Source organism: Melospiza melodia, chromosome 11, assembly GCF_035770615.1.
Source record: "Melospiza melodia melodia isolate bMelMel2 chromosome 11, bMelMel2.pri, whole genome shotgun sequence".
Classification (NCBI taxonomy): Eukaryota; Metazoa; Chordata; class Aves; order Passeriformes; family Passerellidae; genus Melospiza; species Melospiza melodia.
Window position 1 is genome coordinate 22,656,472 of NC_086204.1, and position 22,953 is coordinate 22,679,424.

At 39.4% G+C, this 22,953-nt stretch overlaps 1 protein-coding gene across 14 annotated transcripts in view; it reads left to right on the plus strand.

Annotated features, from left to right (window-relative positions):
- Positions 1 to 22,953, plus strand: part of MAST2 (microtubule associated serine/threonine kinase 2) — a 184,932-nt gene that overhangs the window by 106,342 nt on the left and 55,637 nt on the right. For all 14 annotated transcript variants that reach the window (XM_063166009.1, XM_063166012.1, XM_063166010.1 and 11 more), the window contains 2 exons: positions 15,429 to 15,520; positions 22,190 to 22,265. In XM_063166009.1, coding sequence (XP_063022079.1) covers positions 15,429 to 15,520; positions 22,190 to 22,265 — 168 coding nt within the window. The remainder of the gene's footprint in view (positions 1 to 15,428; positions 15,521 to 22,189; positions 22,266 to 22,953) is intronic.

Here is a 22,953-nt window from a genome sequence, read left to right on the forward strand (position 1 = left end):
AACTTTGGTTTCCTGAAGCGCCTCCATTCCAGCTGTTGTCTTAAAGGTAGTATTTTGTGAAAATTCAGCAATAATAGTCTTCCAAAGAGAGTAGACACCCACAGTGTCTCTCACAACAACAATAAATCATCCTTGTTTTTCAATATCTTGTTAGTGTGCCATTTTGAATTTAAAACTATGCATCAAAGTCAGAAACAATTTAGAGATACTAACAAGGTTTCAGGTGTGATATTTTGTCAGAAAACTCCTACTCAAAATTTACAATTCCATTTATTGTTAGTAGTCGGAGTACAAAAAGAAAGAAATTGATCTGTAAATCCGTTGAGCGTCTTAATGGAAAAGAGATGACTTTTTATTGATTTAATCACATAAACGAGTATTAGGTATTTCAAAATGATCAAACGGCACTATGAGTATTCAGAGCAGAGAGCTGCTGCACGAAGTCATGTGGTGGAAATCCTATTTTGCACAGGATGGAAACTGCAGCCTTCAGCCAGCCTCAGCAATGAAATATTTGAGCATGTGTGACAGTTTGCTGGGAATATCACCTTCTGCCGAGCCAGGCTGGCCGCCTGCCAGCCCTTTGCCTGCCTCTTGGGGGAGATGGGTGGGCAGGTTGGGCTGGTCTGAGGAGTACTGTGATAAATCACTGCAATAATGTGATTCTTGCCAGGGTATCCATCCTGAAATCCCATGTCCACGTATGCAATGACTACTCCTGAGAGTATCTGGGCTGTGAGAGTGGTCACTGCACATGGAGTGCGTTGCAATGCCATGACCTGGGTGGTTCTCAGGATTATGACATCTGGGCACTAGGAATGGAGTAGTCTATCACTAAATAAATGAATAAATATTTTTCAGTTTTAATTGGCCCCCTTTCAAAGCATAATGTTTGCTTTGTGCACTTCCTTTAAAAATTATGATTTCAATTTATATTTCTCCTGTAACTTTGCAATCTTGGTCATGTTTAGCAATAGAGAATTTTTTACTGTGACAAATATTTGATACAGTTTTCCCCTACTCCTTTTGTAAAACTTCTGTACAGTCCTGTTGCATTAGTAATAGCTTGTGTGCTCTTAATTCAGGGCTTCTCCTCCTTTCTCTCAGTTTTAATTTGGTTTCACATTGCAAGAAAGGGTTACTTGTGGTATTCTGCCTACTGAGCTACGGCACATTTCTCTATAATGGCTTCTGATATGTACTAAAAATCCTAGAGGGCTTGACTCCCATATGGCTTCCCCTGCATTAGGAGGCAAATGGGAAGGACTCCTCTTTCTGCTCGGTGCATTTTGTGGAAATGAGCTCTCCCTGCAGCTGGTGGGATTCTCGCCGCAGCTAATGGCTCTGGAAAAGTGAACCATCTGCTGCTCCGGTCAAAGTGCCTGCCTTGCTTCTTCTCCAGCCTATTCCCAGAAGGATAGAGAAAGTCAAGAGCAAACTGTAAATACATAAGTTTCTCATGGGAGGGGTGACATAAACATAAATCACATTTACCTGTCAAACTGGTTCTGTATAAATATTTATGAGTTTAAACTATAGGAGAAATATGAGAACTCCTCAAAGGGTTCAAAGGGCATATGGGGCTGGTATTCTGATATCAGCTCTATTGAGGCATTGCCTATTGAAATTGGATTATGGAAAGATAAAGCATAATTCTGACGTATTTAAATTAAATGTCTCTGCATTTAAGTCCTTTTGTTTCTTTACACTTTGGGCGTATCTTGAACATACTCTTGCAATTTGATATTAAGAGCACTGTAGAATTGTGCTTGTTGTGTTTGCTGGTCTTGTAAAACTGACTTAGAATGCTGATTTCTAATGTTTCCTCATTTTTTTCATTTTAATCCTCTCTGGGTTGAACCAGCTGTGGCTGTGGGTTTTAATGATATCACTTTTGTGTAGTGGCTTTCTCTTTGCAAAGTTAAGATGGGAGATTTGTAGGTTGAAGTGACTTGAAAGATAATTCTGGAGGATGAAAAACGTGGATTTTTGTGAGGAAGGACATCTTGGATTTGTATCTACAATTGCCATTGATGCTTTAATTCTCTTTCCTCTTCTTTTAATGGAAGGGCTTTAGTGGAACAAAAATTGGTTAAAATCACAAGAATTAACTGCTTGTAAAGTGTAAATCTTTAAGTAGCAAAACACCTCGAAGATCAGTGATTCTGTGGAAATCATTGTATTTCATACAAACAGTTCCTTGTTAACTAAGAAAAATGTTTTTCATTATTGATATAGTCACCAACAGTAAGAGAAACCAGCTTTCACTGGGATGTAAATGGGTGAATGGCAATAATCAGGTGGCCAAGAACACATAAATGGTGCTTTCTGAGGCATTGGTGTTTTTTTGGTAACTTTTCAGTTGCCATAACAGGACCACCTTAGTGAGTCCATACATTTTCCCCCCAAATGTATTCAGTGTCTTTTTTATGCTGATTCATCTGGATTGACATTAAAAGCTGCGTGTGTCAGAAGGATGCCACCTCCTCCATATATACATTGTCACTTTGAAGAAAAACAATTTGTTTGATTCTAGCAGAATACTTACTTTTTTGTGATAACATAAAGCTAGCATTAAAAATGTGAGTCTATACTATAATTATTTAAAGTGACAGCTGTCTCACCACACATTTCCTTGCTTAAATGAATAACATAAGAAATATTTCCCTTATGTTGGGAAGGATAGGAAAGACCTGGAAATCTGATGCTTTTGATAATACTTAGCTCAATTCTTTTTGCCTAGCTCAGCATATTAAATGACCGTCTGACACTCAGAATTGGAGAGGAAATTTCATTCAAATTACTTCTGCTAGGTATTTCAATATGGCCTTAGGACAAAAGCACTGCTTGGGGGAGAAAAGATCTCCACCTTATCTTCTGAAAATCTCTTTATGACAATAGTCTGTTGGATTTCATGGAAATGTAATGGATATTTTGCTCACTAATGGATGAGTTTTGGGGAGCTTCCAATACACTCTCCATTACAGGATATTTGCACTACTTAAACACAATGAAAGAGGCTGGTCCAGTGAATGGAAGGGAGGTCCTCCTAAAACTCCCAAACATTTGTAATGATTCAGGCAATCCGCCTGGACTGTTTGTATTTTCTAGTTTATGTGGGATTCTGTGTAAATCATATTTTATGTTGATTTTGAATACTGTTGGCAGATTCCCTCTTGACTAAAACCCAGGGAAAGGGTCTTAGAGGGTTAACATTGAAGTTTTGAGCCTTGAAAGCTTTTTGTTCAGATCGAAACTCTCTTGTATGAACATTTGGCTATTGCCCAGGACAAACCAGTTTTTCAAGTCAAAACCTTTGTGGAGAGGAAATGAAGCAACACACAAATTGCAGACAATTTCATGAATTATTTGGATCCTTCACATGAACGAGACTGCTGAGCATAAAATAATTTTTCACTGGTGTTTTAAGTGAGCTAAATGAAATAGTGGGGTAAGAGACTGGTTTGAGGAGAGTTATGAGGAAAAAGGAGATCCTGAACTTTACAGAGGACGCTCAGATCAGGTCAGTTCTACTGTGGAAAGTAAGAGTAAATCACTGGCACGTGATTGGCCTGGAAATGTGCAGTTCTTGTGTTTAATTGAAGTCGACACATTTGGGTGTTGGAATCCTTACAGAGTCTGTGCATCTGCTTGTTTTGACTGTTTTTGTCTCTGACAAGCGCATTTTAAATCTGAGTGCCCACCAGCCTAAAGCTCTGGGATGGACTTGGAGACGTACCTGGATGTGAGGAACCCCTGCCCATGCCAGGATGTGACTCTTTGCAGGCCCCTCTTCTTTACAGGTGTGAAGTTCTGGTCAGGAGCAGACTAAGAGACATTCTCTGGTGCACCTGGGATTCCTCTTATTTTACTGCCAGCCGGATGTTGACCTTACAAAGAACCATACACCTTAGAGCAGTTTTTTTTTTTTTTTTAAATAAAAAAATAAAAATGAGATTTTACTTAAGGAGCTGAGAGACACATTGTATGGCATGTCATCTTCTATCACCAGACACCTGCCTGGAGAGAAATTACTTAGTTTTCAGCTGGGTGCTCAACACTTTGGATTGGCCACCATTTTAGTTACTATATTCAGCAAGTAAATATCATTTCAAACTATAAGGAACACACCTTTGAATTTGATTCTACATTTGTAGCTAATTATCAGATAATTCCTGAATAGTTTTTCTCCACTCATAGCCCAATTATCTTTTTTCCCTATTATTTTGAGGACTACCCATTAATACCTAATATTGTTCTTTATAATGCCTAATTAATGTACCTAATTAATATCTTTATAATACCTAATGTTTTAATTAATACCTAATAGTGTTCTTAGAGTAATTTGCTGATAAAATGAAGCATGCTTCTGTAGTGAAATGTCATAGGTTATTCCAGGCCTCTTAAATATTTAGTTTTAGACTCTGTTTTTGTGTTTTTTGGGGTTTTTTTTTTTTTTTTTTTTTTTGGTTCTATGTCAGCTGAAGGTGGAAGGGTCCAGAGAACTGGGATTCAGAAGGAGGATGCTTACAAGTCCTGTGCAGGGCAGTCCTTGTGCCAGATATGAAATCCAAGCCACCTGATACCAGTCTCTTTTGTCTATCATTTTAGGCAATGCTATGCAGCAAGTTGTACGTGTTTTGAGATTGTTGGCTTAATCAATCACTATCTTCCCACAAAAATGCCTCAACTGTCATGTTTTATATGAGGACAAAGCTTAGTAACGTACTGAAAATCTAAGCAAGTGTTATACATCAGTATGATGTCTCCCCATATTCATTGCTGCCTGCTGTGTTTACGTAGCACTCAGCACATAATTTCAACTCCTTCAGAATTTACAGAAGATGTGAACGTCACTTGCCGTGCTCTGTTTGATGCTGAAGGAGTTCCTTGTGGTGTCATGCGACACTGGCAGTGAGCATGTGCCAGAGCAGAGGCTCTCAGTGACGTGAGGTAAAAAATCTTGTGCAGGCACACATGAGAACAGCCTTGCCCTGGATCTTTGTTCTCTGAGGAAGCAGGCTTGGATCCTGCGGTGCCATTTGAAATTACTTATTTCCAGTGCATTGTGTGTTTTCCTGTCCTGTAATTTTTTTCTTTCCAGTCTTGATTGCATGGTAAATTAGGATGTTACAATTAGCAGACCTAATTTAAATTAGGCATGATTGCTATGGAATTTGAATACCTGACTTTCTCTCAGTGTTTGCATTTGTCTTCCTCTGTGTCTTCATTTGTGTATGTTCTGCAATTTTCATGGGTCTCATTTGTTTTCCTGCTGGCCAAGCTGGTTTCAGTCTATGTGCAGAACAGAACTAGGGCAGCAAGAATGCTGGGATTTCACAACTCATGGCTCCCAGAAATGAATTTTGCAACAATCTTTTACAGAAATAGACTAATGTTATTTAACAGCCCTATCTTTCCCCACTTTGTCTCACAGAAAATTTGGGCTGTGTTTTCCTGTGCTTGTGAGTTTCTGCTGGAGTTTGTTAGACACCATTTGTAAAAATAATGCACAGATGTTCTTAGTTCCTTTAGTTATGAATAAGTATATAAAGTATTCAAAAATCTTTTAGCAGTTTCTTTGCTTGCATTCTGATCCAATTTTACACGAGGTACATTTATTAAATATCTGCTTTTTGAACAGTTGTGTAAATTATGGCTCAGATTTTACTAGGTTTTGGTTTTTTCATTCTTTTATGATTTCTTTTTGTTATCACTGCTACCATCCATTTATTTTTGATACTAATTTTGATATTAATATATTTATACATACTGCTCTCTACCATCTTACTGGAAATTATTTTGATTTTACTTTTTAGCCTTCTTAAGTAGAACAGCTCTTAAAACATGCACCCTTTCTTGGCAGTGATGAGCTGCTTCACCCTTTGGATGTACTGCTGGTATAAGCTTTAGCTGTCAGCTTGTGACTTCTAATGTTTGTGTTTTTCTTCTGCTCAGTTTTGTGAATGGTTGTTCCAGCTTCAGTCCTCTAAAATTTCAAAACCCTGTGTGTGTGTATCTATTTGTAGTACACATTCGTATAGTTATTAAACGGGAACAGCCATCCTTGTATGAAAAATTGATGGCTGTTGGATAATGAACATTTGGCTCAGCAAGTAGGCTTTTCACAAAAGAATGAGGTTTAACATGTAATCAGGCTTGATTGTTCCAGAAACTTCCCCTTGCTGCAGATCTGAGGGCTGCTCTGTGTGCCAGGGCAGGATCTGCACTCGGGGCCTCCCCCTCTTCTCCTGCCCTTGGTGGTTTTGTTGCTCCATTAACAGGAGGTGTCTTCTACAGGTGTATTTCCTTATTATTTTAGTAGTCAGCTTATTTGATCTGATGTACACTGTAGTATAGCTATCTAATGTGTTATTGTAAATAATTTTTTCATGTCTTTTTAAGTGTGTTGTTTTTATCCAGGGCAGTGGTTTATTGACAGACCTGTCTGTGTAAATGAGTAAGGACCACATAAACTGAATGCTTTATTTCAACATTGCAATGTAACTCTCTACATGAATTTACACCAGTTTTAGTGGCTACACTGAGCATTTTCAATGTCCACAGGACTTCAGCTCCTGTCTGCCCCCTTCTTTGATGTTTAGAGCCAAATCTCAATCGCCTCTTTTCCCTCTCTGCCATTCTGTGAGTGCATTGATTAGAGAAGTCCCAGGCAGCATTTCCTCTTCCAAAGCTGAAGGGAGCAACCTGAGCCATCTGTATTCTCTCTTTGTATCTGCTGTTTTGAATTAAAGCACCACCTTGGCAAACACATCTCACCTTTGCCTTCTCTGGTAGGGAAATGCTCTGCTCAGCCCTGGTGGAGTCCAGGCAGGCAGAGCATGGCATTTTCCTGTCTAAGCTTAGTCCTGGACAAATGTCAAAAGTTTTGTAGCCTTCCCACTGAGATTACAGTTTTGTTTAGCCCAGATATTTTCCTAATACATCCATTGGACGATTATCAGTCTACCTTACCACACTCATGCTTTGCTATTATTTTTTAGAGATGCTCTTGAGGATTTTTCTCCCATCTTTGTGTGTGTGTGCAAACATGAGCAGCAAACTGTTTTCAGTGCTTCTCTTTGAAGGCCTTTAGAGGCTGAATTTTTGTGTGTACATGTACATACATACTTTAATACTTGCACAGAAAAGTGGTTTTACCCTCTTGAGGAAATGAACCTGTCTTCCTTGGACTGTCTTTTAGAAGTAATCTGTTCCTTTTTTTTCAAATTTTATTAAATTGATGCTGATATTTTTCATTTGGTTTTATTTTGTAAGAATCTGCTAAGAGTTGGGAAACATTATTGCTTTAGGAAGGAGAGGGTTTTGGTGATGAAAATAGAAAGCACAATCTCGCCTTCTAAGTTTAGAAGCAAAAGTATAAATTTAGGTGATCGTTGTAAGGTAGGCAAATGGAGACTGATTTTCTGCATCTATGTCATTACCTACTACACCTTGCAACTGGGGATGAATTTGAGAATTGTTTACCTATTCAATGAATATTTTTCTATATATTCAAATTCTGCAAAGTTAAGAAAGGCAAAATGGAATCCCAATAACATAAAAGAGCATGATTCTCATAGCAGGTAATGGTTAGGGCAGTGTCTGGGTCAGAAAGATAAGGAGGGATGAGAGTGTTGATGTAGCAGTGGTGCAAACCATGGTAATATATATTTTGCAGCTTGCCTTGGTTTTTTTGGTATTTTTTCAAAGGTGAGATATTTTGGTCCCTTTAGCTTCTGTGTTGAATCCCAAATATCTACAAAGCCTTTCTGTCAAAAGGTATGCAGAACTGAAAAATTCAGGGATGGTGGTTTCACAAAAAGCTGCCTAAAAATGGTGTGGAATTGGTTGCTGATGAAGAACCAGGGACGTGGGGTTATTGTCTAACAACATGTTCTCTTTGTTGTCTGCTCTTCTGGCACATTTGTCCACATGTGGTGCCGTGTTCTGTTCAGGATTTTCTGTGCTCTGGTATGCTGGAAGCTGCTTGCCAGGTAAATATGCTGGGTGATGCTTAAGGAGGTTGATGTCGCAGAGCTGAGGATGGCAGTAAGTGAGGCTCATGTGCAAAAAGCAGAGGCACCAGGGGTGGAAGCACAGCCCAGCACTTGTCTGAAAGCCACAGCAGAGATGTAGTTCCAGCTGGGAGGAAAGCACATCACAAGTGTAACATTCTGCCAAGCAAGCACAAACCCTGACACTCTTCAGTTGGTCTCCATAGCTGGAGAAGATGAGTCTTACCAACAGCGCAAAGCCTTTCCAGTGGAGCTCAGGAAAGCACCTTAAGAATTTGTATTTTTAAAATGTGCAAATAATTTGATTACAAACATCCTAGTTTTGTTGAGAATGTTGCCACCCTAGTTATTACTCTACTGGTCGGCTGTGGGAAAATCTGTGTTCTATGCAGTAGATGCAACTCCCTGGACAGTCTGGAGATTAATTCTAGAATGGTGTATTGTTAGAATAGATTTAAAATTAGATCAGTAATTAATCCTCATGCTGAGGTTTGGAACCGCAGGTAGCTGGTAATGAGCTAATTTGTAACATTTTTTGATTCTTAAACTAAGAAAATGCTCTGAAACAAAATGAAGAGAACTGATCATGTTGCGTGCTACAAAGCAACCAAATGAGTTTTCTTATTGTTTTATGTAACATTTACATTAAACCTGAAAAACTTTCTTTCCATTTTCAGCTCATTTGCTTTGTTTGCTGGGTGCATCTTTGGGGAGAGTGTTTAGAGTAGGTTTGTTATATTGCACACCTATATGTAATTGTACACTCCACGGTTAGAGGATTTGAAACAATATAAAATCACTTTGTCATTTCATTCTGGAATTTGTTTGCTTGTATTTTTTGGAGGAAAAGAAATGTGATAAACCAGCTTCCGTGAGAATTGCCAAGTAGAGACTTATTTAAAAAGCAGCTATGCTATGTGAAGCATTTAATAATAGATTTGGAGGAAATGGGAAATGAAAGTATGCAGTTATGCTTAGCATTCATTCAATCAGCCTTTCACACTTTGTGATGTAACTTCATGGCAGTATAATGCATAACACAACTGAAGTAGGAGATAGGAGTGCTTGAGAAGGTTTATTTTATGTTTTTACCCATTAAATAATGTCTGTATTTGTTTTGAGATCTCTCTTCCATAATCAGAGATTTTTTTCTTACTTTTGTTCCTTTATGCTAAAACAGAGATAGGCTTGGAGCGTGTTCAGAATAAAGTGGATTTACGTGGTTGAGAACGGCTGTACCAGTCACTGTAATTTGTTGTGACATCTCATTTTGTTTGGCCTTGCAGAGTTGTTCCTGTGTTGTTAATAATGCAAAAGGTCTGGACTATACAGAGTGGTGTAAGCAGGTGTGCACCAGCCTCAAGCATTAGGCAAATTAGACATAAATTTGGGGTTCGCTGGCAATTCCAGCCTTTTCTTTTGTAATTTCTTAGCTTGCAGTGATGCTGCTTCTTCAATTCAAGCTCTAAATGAAGTAGGAGGGCTTGTCTAACACATAGCTTGGTTTAGATGAAAGGAAAATGGCCTTTCATGCAATAAGTTAATTCCTAAGTACAAAGATGTTAATTTTCCTTAAAACAAAAGAACCATCTGCACCCATTTTACTCCTTGCTTTGTGAGTCTTGCATTGCTTGACTCTGTGTTCACCTCGGTTAATGTGCTTGGTAGCAGGCTGAGAGATGTGGTGGCATTGTGGAAAATGATGTTTTACCCCTGTGCACTCTGGATATCTGTACAGAAGTACAACCCACACTTCAAAAGCTGACTGCATCTTTTTCCTCTGTGCTCTTCTTTTTTTGTCCAGTTTATTCTGTCTCATGGGCATCAAAACAATGGGCAGTGCAAATCTGAGTGGAGCCTGGCTTGCTGAACAACTTGCATCTGTTACTATGCTTGTAGTAATTAAATTGTAGGAAATGTTTTGTGGAAGAGGACCCTGCACTCAGGCAGTTGGTTTTCATTGTTGTTTTTATTTAAGTTCCAAAGTTAAATCCTATTTGAAGTTCTTCAGAAAGATGGTGGAAACAGGAATACTGTAATCCAGTCTCAAGATCATGAGAGTTAGGGATTGATCTTATAGAGGAGTGAATGGCAGGTACAGATTGTCCAGAGATGCACTGGATAAAGGCTCCTTACTTGTTTAGTCTGGCCAAATAACCAGGAAGGAATCCAAATTCAGGATGTTTCCTTCCTCCTGGGACTTTAATGACAGAAAATAAAGAGCAGTTTTCCTAGGTGATGTTGGGAAGAAGATAGTTCTGTGTCTGTTGTGGTGGAGACCCTGCCTGCAACCCTTAAGAAGTTGCTTGTTGGACTCGTGCTTCCATCCTTCGTATCTTACCCGTGTGTGATTGTTTTTCTTTACAACAAAATAAGTGTTTATTGTAGGAATGTGCAACCCCCCAAACCTACACCATGAATAATAACACTTTTCCCCCCCCAGTTATCCTAGGATGAATAATTCTTAAAGTATTCTTGAATGTGGAAAAAAAAAAAAGAAATCAGTTGAACCAGATGCTTACTTATCTATTTTAGAGAACTAATTATCCCTGTTGTTGGTAGTGCTAAAGCTTACAAAATTGCTTCCATCTTTGAATTACTATAATTAAGACGATAACTTCCACATCTAGTTAACATTGCTGTGCAGCTGCTGCATTCATTGACATGCAGATTTTGGATTTTGTAAATTTTCTGTCATTGTGAATAAAAATTTTAAATACTTATTTTCATTTCCAAAATGTCTGTTTCTCATAAAGAACTCTTTGTAAAGCAAATCAACTGAAACCAAACTTCTGTAATATCAGAAGGGAATCTGATGAAGTTTGGTTAGGTGATATTACATTTTAGGAAAATATGTAACCACAAATAACTTTAGTAGATATGACTGCTCTGAATTTGGATCCCGATTCATAGGGATTTGAGGTCACTAAATGGAGTGTCAAATCTGGAACAAGTCTGATGTTTGGCTTCTGAAATGCTATTTTGAAAGAAGTTAGTGCAGGAGTTAATCTGGCACTCTGACAACCTGAGGTAGTTCAAGAGATTTTAAAATTAAAATTTTTGGTTGAAGATTGGGCTTGATGATCTTGTAGTTCTTTTCTAATTTTAGTGATTCTGTGACACATCACTAATATTAATAAAATGCATTCATGAATAGTAACCAAAATGTGATTGAAGCTATACTTTTTCCAAGTATCTTATTTCTTCAAGTTGATTTCTGCCCAAGTCAATGAGAAAGCTCATGCAATCAGTGCTATCAGTGTTATTCTGTTTACTTACATACTCCAGCAGTTTCAGCTACGAGAAATTCCTCAAGGCCTATAAATTCAGATGGATTTTGAGAAACTTCCTTATCATTATTCATTTATAATAACCAGCATCCCTATGAAATTGCATGATGGTGGTTGGTTATTTATGTTTACATTGTTTTTTTCTGTGGCCCTCGCTTTCATTACACGGATGCCTCCTGGGCATTAATCAGTTTTGCTTGGTGAGTTGAAGATGTCCCCTGAGTAAACTGCTAAAATAAAGAATCAAATATCGATTCATGCTGAAACTGAGTCATTGATTTCTTTTTCAAACCGAGTAGGCGCAAGAAACAAGGTGCACTCATGTTGCTCATTTCAGAGGCTTGCCCTGGGCTTGGCCGTGGGTGAGGAGGAGGAGGAGGCTGGTTGGGGTGCAGATGAAGAGCTGGGGGCTGCGTGCAGGTTGCAGGTACAATGCCAAAAGTGCTCAGAAATAACTCTGGGCAAGGGTGCTGCCTGGGGGCACATTGCAGTGGGTCCAAAGGCAGTGTCCAGTTACCGGAGCCGTCCGATGTCCTGGGGGTTCAGTTTCAGGGACGCACTGGGGACACTTCAGTACACGTAACAAATGATATTTTTACTGCAGGCAGAGAAGTTAACTCCAGAAACAGAATAAAAGCTCTATTTCCATAATGATCCAAAGGCATTGTTTCAGCTGTTTCAATGTAAGATATCCATTTTACTATTTAGAATTAAACCGAGGTGCTGCTGTGATCTCACAGGTTTCTGGACTCGGGTTTGGCTGTGTGTGTGTTTGACCAGGGAAGGGAGGGGAGCACCTCCAGAGCTCTGCATGGGCTGGAGCTCAGCCCTACAGCTTTGAGCCCTACAGAAACTCTGTGCTTTTAAAATTGTGTTTTGCCTAAGCTGGAAGACCTGGAGGGGATTTGGTCTCTGAAATGATGAAGTGAGATCTGAGAAAAAAAGAGGTTAACAAGACCCATAGCAAATTGTGAGAGAAAAGGAGGTTCAGGGCAGGACTCACCTTGTGTTTAATGAAAGCAGCAAAACTTTGGCTTATAAACAAATAATTATGCTTAAATCTCTGTGGACTGGTTAAAAACTGGTTTTTTTTCCTAGTTAAAAAGTAAGCTCTAGCCAACCTTCTCCCCTTTTACTTTCTCCTATTACTCCTGTTTTCTTATGTAGATTGAATTAATTTTTGAGCAAGAAAACATACAGTATTGTTTCAAGAGTCCACAAATGGTAATAAATAACAATTAATGCAATTTAAAGGATTAACAACATGATCTCCTCATTATCTTTGGCCTGGTAGCTCACTTTTGAGCCGAGCACTGTCTGTCTGGCTAAAATGAGCCTTCCAGGAAATAATTTTTTTTTTCAGTGGAACTGCTTCTGCCAACACTTAAATTGACTAGTTTGAATTTCTTTGGCACTAAGCCCTGCTTAAAGCCAGCTTTGCTTCCTTCATATTTAGCTGTTCTTTTAGAGGTGCTCAAATGCTGTCATAGTGACTTGTGGGGGGAGAGGTCATCCCACTGAACTCTGCTCGTTACCGCCTCCGTTCACCCTTTTTTGTTTTAGTGCCTACCAGAACTTCATCACTCTTGTTCTGCATTTCCTCTTGGATTTCTACATCTCTTAAAAGATTTTTTCTCTATATGCAGATTTTTCTCTATATTTCTTCCACCAGTAGAGAGTGTGATTGTACTTGTGTATTTTTCTCAGCATAGAACATGAATTTGAGAAGTTGGGTGTTGTGTTTTTAGTCTCTGTGTTTAAGTTTTGCCTTATTGCCAACACACATAAGTCATAGCAATGGCTAAACAGACCCAAGTGGTGTTTCTCTTTTGCACATGAGAGATCCAGGAAAATTAAAAGTTATCCAATGCTAAGGGTGCAAAGAGAATAATGTTTTATTCCAAACTTGGGCTAGGCTTTCACTCCAAGCCTTCCCTCCTCTGGGTACATTTGTGTAAACCTGACCTATTTTAAGGGGTCTCAGCTGTGCTTGCTCTCCATCCCCTTAACCCTTTTTCTTTTGGCTCCTTATATTGGCAAAGACAGCAATGAAAATGGGTTTATAAAACTCTGTTCAATTGGGAAAATGCAGGCAAGCAGTTAAAAAGCTCTGAGGCTCGGAGTTTGGGACAGTTCACTTCCCCTGTTATGCTGTGGTTTAAATATACCAAGTTTCCATAGTCAGCTCCAGACATTGCTGTGGTAAAGTGTGCTTTAGGAGCTCTCTTTAGCAAAGAGATAAAATTGTAGAGAATGGAGCTCTGTTTTCTCACTGTACTAGTGGTTTTTATTGAACAAGATCTTAAATTTTTACACTATATTTGATACTAAAATACCCAGGATTTTTTTTATTTCTTACATAGTAATATATATTACACTAGAATATTCAGGAATTTCACGATTCAAGAAAGATTTTGTGCTAATGTAAACAATGATTATCTGGTATTAATGTTGGAATTGAATATTCTGGGTTTTTTTCAGCAGTTACTGGAATAGTGTAACTGAAAACATGTTTAAAATATCTGTGAACTGGGATTTTAAGCTTCTTAAAATCGGGCTGTTAGTTTTTCCATGAGATGTGCACAATGGCAATCAGTTTTTGGACGGACTGTTGTTGAATAATACATGAATGTAAATGGAGATTGTATGGAATCAGTTGGATAATTCTGAGGAATGCTTTAAGTACACTAAAGAGCCTGAATAGCAGTTAATGGTGCTTCAACTTTATTACTGTTTATTATAGTTGGCAGTTCAGTTGTATTTTTTTCTGCATCAAGTTCTCTAGTTTCCTATAGAACAGCAATAAAATAAGCTTACAAATAATAATAGTCAGATGCACTGTATCCTGTGGCAGCAAAATACTTTTGCATTAAATTGTAGCTCTTGGCAGGCCGAGTGTGTTTATTGTTGGGCAGCTCCAGCAGATCAGTCAGTGCACCAAAGACCTGGCAGGAGTCAGCATTTGGGGTCTGCAAGCAAAGAGGCTTTTCCTGTGCCTGGGGAACCCAGTGTGGAGCTTCACAGGGCACCCCTGGAGCGGGGCCAGAGAGCTCCTTCCTCAGCCTTTGCTCAGCTTTCCCTGCTCCTGGCTGTTCTCCCACCCCCATCAGCCCCAGTGGGATTCTAGGGACCTGTTTTGGGAACTGCTGAAGTGAGCAGGAATGTTTGTGCCATGGGGGAAGCAAGCTGGAGGCACAGAGAATGGATGTATGTAGCTGTGTTGCTGGGTCAGTTCTAAGATTTTGCTGGCAATTTCATTTCTTCTGTTTAAACAGCAGGAGAAGTGGCAATCACAAAGGGATTTAACTGTCTAACTGCTCTTCTTCACAGATCCCATGATTTAAAAATGTTTCCCTCACCCACTGTGATTCCTTTTGTCATCTTCAGAGCTAAATGTTTGCTACCAGCAGTCACGAGCTGGGAAGCAAATGGAGGAACACATCCTTCTCTTCTCTTGGCTCAGCTTTCCCAACAGGGAAAAAATAAATCTGAACTGTCCCATAAGAAGTGTCACTTTCCTTGCTGGAGCAAAGTCAGGGCAATGAGTGGAGTTGATGTGGTGGAGGCGTGTCTGAAACTTGCTTTGCAGAGTTTTCCATCGGTATTGCCGCATGTGTTCACAAAGAGTTTTGAATCCCAGGCTTTAAGTTTGAGTAGTAATCCCACTCATCTGCTGGGTTGTGCTAACACTTTGCTCTGTAATTTTAACTCTGCCCTAAGGAATATGCTCTAGTTTCTTATAACCAAGCCAATAATTGTAACGGATTTATTTGCTATGTTGGGTATTGGTAAGAGTATCCACAGCACTCTGGGCTATATTACATTGTTTTTTGTGTGAGTTGTAAAGCATGAGTAGCACATATTCTGTGAATCAGGAATAAATTACCAGCTATCTCTAGCGGCCTATGCAACAAATGCTTCCAGAGTGTTGAAACACTTGTTGCTGACAAAGTGCCTTTCTTCCCTGTACATTTCCTTCTTTGCAGGATCACTACTGAGGTCAAGAGTATGAGAAAATCCCACCCTAAATACTGAGAGATTCTGCAGGACCTGCCTTGAGGTGCTGTTGTCCATCTGACCGTGCCTAATGGTTGGTTTATTTTTCTTTTATTTCTTTCAGCTGTCGGACAAGCAACAGGAAGAGTTTGATTGTAACATCCAGCACATCTCCAACTCTCCCACGGCCACATTCCCCTCTTCATGGACACACAGGTAACTCCCTAGGACTGCTCCACCTGGGAAGCACCAGCAGTCACTCACTGCAGTGATACTCAGCATCAAAGCATGCCCTATGGAAATTACTCTGTCTGTCGTTTTTCACCTTCTCTGACTTGTAAGAGGGTCCTTATAATTTTAAAATACATGTTTTATGTTCTGCACTTTCCATATCCACTCTCCACTCTTCCTGGGGGATTCAATCCTCTTACATCCTGCAAAAGAGCCCGAGATGGAAAACAAAGCCAAATAAAATTAGATAAACGCATTTCAGTAAATCTCTCGTTCTGAGTCTCTGGGCATGGTTAATTTGTGCCAGTGATTTAACTGCAGTTCTCATGAGGAGGAACATCCTGCCTGTTTCCACGTGCCTCTGGCAGCCTGGCAGCTGTGCAGTGTGCCATCTTACGGTCTCTGTCTGCTCCTCATAGCAGCATGAGGTGTTTGGGAGTTCTATTTCTTTTTGACACTGCTCCCAGTTTTACCATGGCAGCAGCTGGGAAATGCTCATTTCAGAGCACATGGGCAGGGGCTTGTTAGTCATTGAAGTGAAGTGTGTGGAGATGTTCTTCCAACAGAAAAAGAGGGAATAATTCTTCAGAAGGGGTCACGCATGCAGATTCAACAGCTTGCCTGAACAGCATGTTCCCTTGTTTTTATTGCTGAGGGAGGTAGATGGTGTGTGACAATTTTGGTTTTGCTGTTTCAAAATGCCAGAGAGGATGACTGGGCTCCAGGTAGGTCCCTGATGGGCACCAGTCAGTAGCAGGAAACAGCTGGAAGGTTTGTGGCACATCACCCACAGCGCAGCCTCTCTGCAAACGCGTCAGTGCTGCGTGTGAGACAGGGAATGTTGTTTTCATTGTAGTCACACTGCCTTCCTCCTACATGGCAGTATGTTCTGTAAATGCTTTCTGGAGACTGAAACTGAGGCAGTGCTGAGAAAGAACAGCAAACTGATGGGAGCTCAGCTAGAAGGAGACATCTGCTTCTGTTTGCAGAGCTTTGCATCCCAAAAGGTGATATCCAGCCTGTTGAAAGGAAAAGGAAGGCTGAAGTTATTGTTCAGGGATGCCCATAAAAGCCTCATTCACTCTTAAGTTTTCGTAAAAATCTACCACATTTTCTTGGGATGCTATAAAAGGTCCAGTCATGGAAAGCTAGGAAGATGCTTTAAGTACATTGTTATTCTAAAATGACCCATGATTTTCAAATTAAAATGTTAACAAAATCATACAGATGGTATATTAAAACTGTTTTCTGCTTCAGAATTTGATAGAAAGTGCAGGGTCAAAAATGTGTACAGGACCATCTCCTTCCACTTCAAACTCCCTTGTTGCTGTTGTGTGGTTATGGTGGCAATAATTTTGTAAAATTTAGTTTAAACAAGGCATTTTTCTTGGTAGAGTTTCACCATTTAGCTACATTGTGCTTTTTGCTTTGAATTCATGTACATATATAGGTAGTTGGTTTCACTAAATTCTAAATTAGCTCTATAAGCCTTTTAACAGAGAAAAATAAATACCTCGGAGATTGCAACAAGATATTGACATGATCATTGGTCAGAAAGCAAATGCAGAAATGTTCATAATAGAAACATGTATATTGTATTTTCTTTTGATTTGCTTTTCTCCTCTACTTAAAAATTTAAATTTTTTTCTGGTGGTTTTGGTGCTGTTTCAGGCTTTATAAGCTTATAATTTATTAAAAGTATGTGAGTGTCTTCTGAAAGGAAGAGTAACTACTCAGTGGTGTGCCACCTTACTTTAGCAGTAATTTTCAAATATTTCCTTTTTTTCCCTGCTGTTGCATATGGGATTTAAAATTATTAATTGAAAGGGCATCCTTTGCTACCTGCAAGAGTAGCCAGTACTGCAAAGGAAGATAAATTTATTTAATTTGGGTTCTCTGCCAGTACTATATTTAGGAGTCTTCCCTGGGAAAAAAATAATTTATTCAAGAGACAAAAGTAGATGAAATTTAGAGTAGAGTCACAAATATTTTCTTAAGAAATATCATATATGAGGAGTGAATTTGAGAACAGGCTGTGATATTTGTTTAGTATTTGAACAGAATCTGTCAGTCTGTTTGTTCAGGCACACGCAGTGATGAGTTACTAAGAAATGCTGGGGCCTCTCCCCGGCCTCTTTTGTCTTGAACTTTTCTCTTGTCTTCTTAATGCCCATTCTGAGCCTCTGCTACAAATCAAAGGAACAGCAAGCATGCAGAGAAACCAGAGGGGCTTTCTAAATGTTTCTGTTCAGACACCATACTAAAATAAATTCCTAAAATACTAAAACAAATACACTAAAATACAAATCACTAAATACACGAAATAAATAAATGGCAGTAATGTCAGGGGTTACTCTGCTGTACATGATGTAAAAGTCAGTGGGTGAGGTCTAGGAGAGTTCTTTCTGTCAGGCAAACCTGGTCCAGGCAGAGGCACTTACTGTCCAAACAGCATCCCAACAAGATGCCAGGCAACTCCCATGTCCTAGAAAATTTAGAAGAAAAGTGTTACTTAAAGAGCTCTGAACATTTGAGAAAGAAGTACATCCAAACATTTTGAACCCATGAAATCACTTCTGAATCAAGAGCACTTAAGTGTGCTAGTTCAGTTTTCAGACTGTGTGAAACAGCATTTCCAGAATGAGCTGGTACTTTGGCATAAAGAGCTACAGCTCATGGGGAGGTCACTCTGCTGGTTTAGTCTCCCAAACTTGTAGTGGCCATTTTTAGCATTGCAAGTTTGAAAATTTTGCCTTTATTCTAAATTCTTTTTGTTTTGAAATGAGAGAGGGAAGTAAAGAGGTACACATGTGTACTCCTTATTTTTTTTCTATTTCTTTGAATCCATTTTTTAGAATCTGAAAATTACAAAGAGGTTACACCGTAAGAATCATAACTAAATTGCCATAGATTATATCTTAAATCAAAATTCTTAAAATCAAAGTTACATTGTAATTTAGTAGTAAAGAGATCAGTAATTACAGCTGGGAAATTGAAACTCTGGCTATTTTGAAATTTACTTTCCACAGCTCTAAGTTACCCAGGTTGCTCTCTGGCTTCCAGTGGGGGCACCTGTCCCTGCTGGGACCTTTGCCCTGCTCCCATCTGTAATGGCACGTGGAGGGAGCTGCTCACAGGCAGCACTGTGAATTAAATGATTCTGCTATTACTGCAAGTTCAGTTCCACCTTCTGGCAGAATAATGGCTATTGCTGAGGTGCCTATTTATTTATTATTTTTAGAGTGTGCAGAGTGTGTAACATCCCACCCTAGATCCTGCCCTGGTTATCAAAGCTGAGGTTCATCAGCTCATCTTGCTGTGATCCTTGGCTGGTCTGAGAGCACCATGGCATTCATTGTTTATGAGACTTGTGATGCTTTAAATATGGCCATAATTTTGAAATTTGTGTGCGCTGGAAGGCATCTAATTCTGTAGCATGCACATTATCTTTAGCTGCCTGCTTTAATATTCAGCAAATAATTTGAATATCCTGCATAGAAGACCCCAGAAACTTAGCTTTTGTGTTTATTTATTGATTTTTATGGCTCTCAGAAGCAGGTTTTACAGCATGGTTCTGATGTGAATTTTGGGGTTCATGGCCTGTCTGATGAATGTCATTCATGTTTGTAGGGGATAGCTGAGACTGTCATTGCCTGTAAGGTCTGGTTTCATGTTTTGAAGGTAGTGGATTTACAGATGCTTTGGCTCCATCCTTCTTCCTGTGTCCGGAAGATGTGAAGATTCCTGCCTGAATTATTGGCATTGGTGTTGCTGTGTTGATTTACCTAATGGGCAATCATTCTGTGTAACAGCCTCCCTTGGGACAGGTATTTCAGGTTCAGTAGTAGCCAACTATAACCCTGGAGCAACAGGGGAATCTACCTTTGCTGCAGAATAAATGGGGTTTCGATCAGCCTTGGTGAACAAGGCCATTGCCTTGTTAAAATACCTCCATCTACAGCAGATGCAGCAGTGCTGGGAAATTTTAGGGAAAGTAGAAATTCCCCTTCTCCCTGTTGTTGTTTTAAAAGCTTCACCCAGACTTGAATTGAGTAGAAAAACTAATTGCTTTTCATTTTAAAACTAGAAGCAAGTCACAGGGGATCTAATTAAAATTCCAGTGTCTGAAAGGAAATATGCCATATACATCTGAAAAAGTAGTTGCTTAAAAATTAGTAGTATCTCTGTACCACACAGTGCAGGCTCAGAACAGTTTGAACACCCACATACTTAATTTCAAAATTTAAAAACTGTCATTACCCAATTTGCTCAGTTATTCTGAAATTCCATTTTGATCGTAGCCCAGTAAGTTCAAAGATTGATGAAGATATAAAAAGGCAATGACAGTTCATTGCATGTTTATAACAACATTGGGCAATGAGGTTTTTGATCAAAACTATCATCTTGACACAGTAGTGTTCATTGCCAGTAAAGTTTGAAAAATGAGAAGGCAAAGACCAAGGTTTCCAGCAAAGCTGGCAGCCTTCCTTGCTTTGTCAGCTCATCTGCATCACCATGGAAAGGCCTCACTCCTGCAGCATCCTAAAAAGCTCCTTCAGCTCTCTGCTACCAAGTGTTTGGTGACCCTGACCCTAAGGTGTGTGCTGCTGCCAGGACATGAGTTGTCATGCATGACTCAGTTCTTCACTTGGACTTCCTCAATCTCCTTGGAAGCTTGCAGTGCCTCCCAGACTGGAACTGTCAGACCTCTCCATCTTCTTGTGGTTCAAAAGAAGCAAAATGGTTCTGGTTTTCCACTGTGACCATAAGAATTAAAATGACTACAAGCTTAATAAATGAAACAACAGAAGTTATTTAGCTATGGGCCTCTGATCACTCTCTCCCCTCTGCACTTGGGATATACTGGGAATGAGTTAAACAATGCCCAGTTTTGGATGAAGACTTGAATTGTTTTGTATTCAACTGTGAACTTGTTGTTAGTCTTAGCTAACAATATGAAAGGAAACCAAGGCAAAGGAAAACAAACCTGTTGCTCAAACTCTTTGTTTTTAATTTAGTTTGCTCTTGATGAAGCAGATTGTGGAGTGGTCTGGAATTCACTTACCTCTCCAGTTCTCTCATCACCCCATGACACATGTTCCATCAGCCTGGGGCTGGTTTAATCTCAACCAGCTGCTATTTTTCCCCTTGCAGACCAGATGGAGTTTGCTGGCCTGTGCTGCACTGTGGCCATCCTCATACCCCAGGAGGTGCCAGCCTGTTCCCCTCTCCTCCTCCTCCCTCCCTGCCCCGACACACGTGCCAGGTGTGCACACCTTGCCCACAGAAGCTGTGCAGAGATGCTGCTGCAGACTTTTGTGCCCCATTTGTGAGGCTGAAGTGGGAGGGAATGTTGCCTTCAGCTGAGCACTGTGCTTATATTCTGCTCCTGCTCAGTGGAACAGCAAAGGTGTGTGGATAACTTGGATTGAAATTATTGTGACTTAATTATAAGCTTAATTACAAGCTTCAGTAGGTTGCTGGATGGGACTGTAACCTCAGGATCACTGCTGCCCTGAGGGGCAAGCTGGGCAACTTGAGCTTCTGAAACAGAGACAAGTCCTTTGCAGATGGCTCATGCTTGAGGTTTGACTTTTCAACATGGCTTTTAAAATAAAACCATTTTATATGGGATCTAAATTTAAAACCATTTCTGATGTTCCTTGCGGTGTATTGCTTTTCCAGAATCTATTTCATTTTCCTGGTCTTATTTTAGTGCTATATTGTTGTGTTTGCACAAAGAAATTGCTGTTGACACATTTACTGTGGATAGTTTCTCTTCTGTGCCTGTATTAATGATGGGACAGAGCAAACCACTTCATGCCCAATAGAATGCACACTCACTGATGTGGAGCTTCTAAATTCATCCATGTCTTTGAAATATTTCTGTAGTTAGTTTGTAAATGATCCTGGCATTCAGAAGGGCTTTCTGCATGATGGTTGTTTTTTACTTTGAAATAAAATACATTGCAATAAACCACTCACCATGATTACACACCATATGACAAAGCCTAGAGAAAAAAAAACCACACCAAAAATTACCTGTTTTTTCTTCTTGTCTGTATAGTTTCACCAGTAGTTTCATTTTCATGGTAAAGTACTATTTCAGAGAAGTGGTAGTTAGTGTGAATGCTGATAGGTTTTAGCCCAATCATCTTACATATAGATAGTAATTTTATTATGTGCAGTTTTCATGGTATATCCCTTTTTTTTCTCAGTGCATTTTGCATTCAACCTTAGCATACATTGGGAAGAAATGTTTTCTTACTGTTTATTTTTCCTGAAACTGTCATTGTGTCTCTTCTAAGTCAGGTTTTTCATTGACAAGTGTTAGGAAAAGCTTGTAGATAGAAATTACTGCAAAATAATAAAAGACTCTCTTTTCTATGGGTGGTACATTACTTACCTGAAAGTGAGAAATGAAACATACCCTTTAAATTATTTTTAAAGGAGGAAAAATAGTGGTAAATCTGTGTCAGAACATTTCTTTAGCAAGCTAATGCTCAAAACTCAAAGACTCAAAGCTCCATATTTCCAATTATTTGTGACTACAATGTGCAGTTCAAAGTCTTTCAGAACACTGAAAACTTACTTCATTTGTTTCAAATGTGAACAAAATGGTTTTGAACTGTTAATTTTTGCTTTCTTAAACAGGTAGCAGCCCCTTGGACAGTCCCAGGAACTTCTCTCCAAATGCACCTGCTCATTTTTCCTTTGTTCCTGCCCGAAGGTAAGGCAAGATCTGTTCTCTTTGGACTGGCAAGCAAATAGTCTGTGCATTTTATTTACAGATGGCCTATGAGTTAGAACATTCTGATTGTGCTTTACTTTCTTTGATGTCTCCAATTTTGTTTTATTTTACTCCTTATGGCTTACATCTTGGCAGCACCAGAATGTATTAGGGGCTTTTCAGACCTAGAAAAAGATAAAGTAAATGAAGCAGTTAATGCTGCCTGAGGAAGAGGCAGTGTTCTCCCAGAAGAACGACATGTAGGGCATGTGATATGACACATTATTTAGTCAAAGTGACATTAAAGCCAGTCATGATTAGGATAATTGTAACTTAGTTGTAGTCCTAGATGTTGCTCTCACTGAGGTGTATTGAAAATGTACTGATCTTCTTTGCTGTGTCTGCACAAAGGTATAAAAATACCTTAAATTAGGTGTGCACCACCCTGTGTCTTCATTCCCTACCTTCTCACTGGTAGTGACTCCTGACTTTTCTCTGCTGTCTTGGGCATTGATGTCAAGAGAACATTACTACTCAATGAGGAAAATAGCTGATAATTGAAATTGCAAGTCTAAGAGAACCTCTACAGGAGCAGCACTGAGAGACCCCAGTGTGGAGCTGTCATTTGTCCTGCATCAGGGCTGGACAGGTGCTGCTCATGCTGTGTGTCAAACTGCTGGGAGGAAAT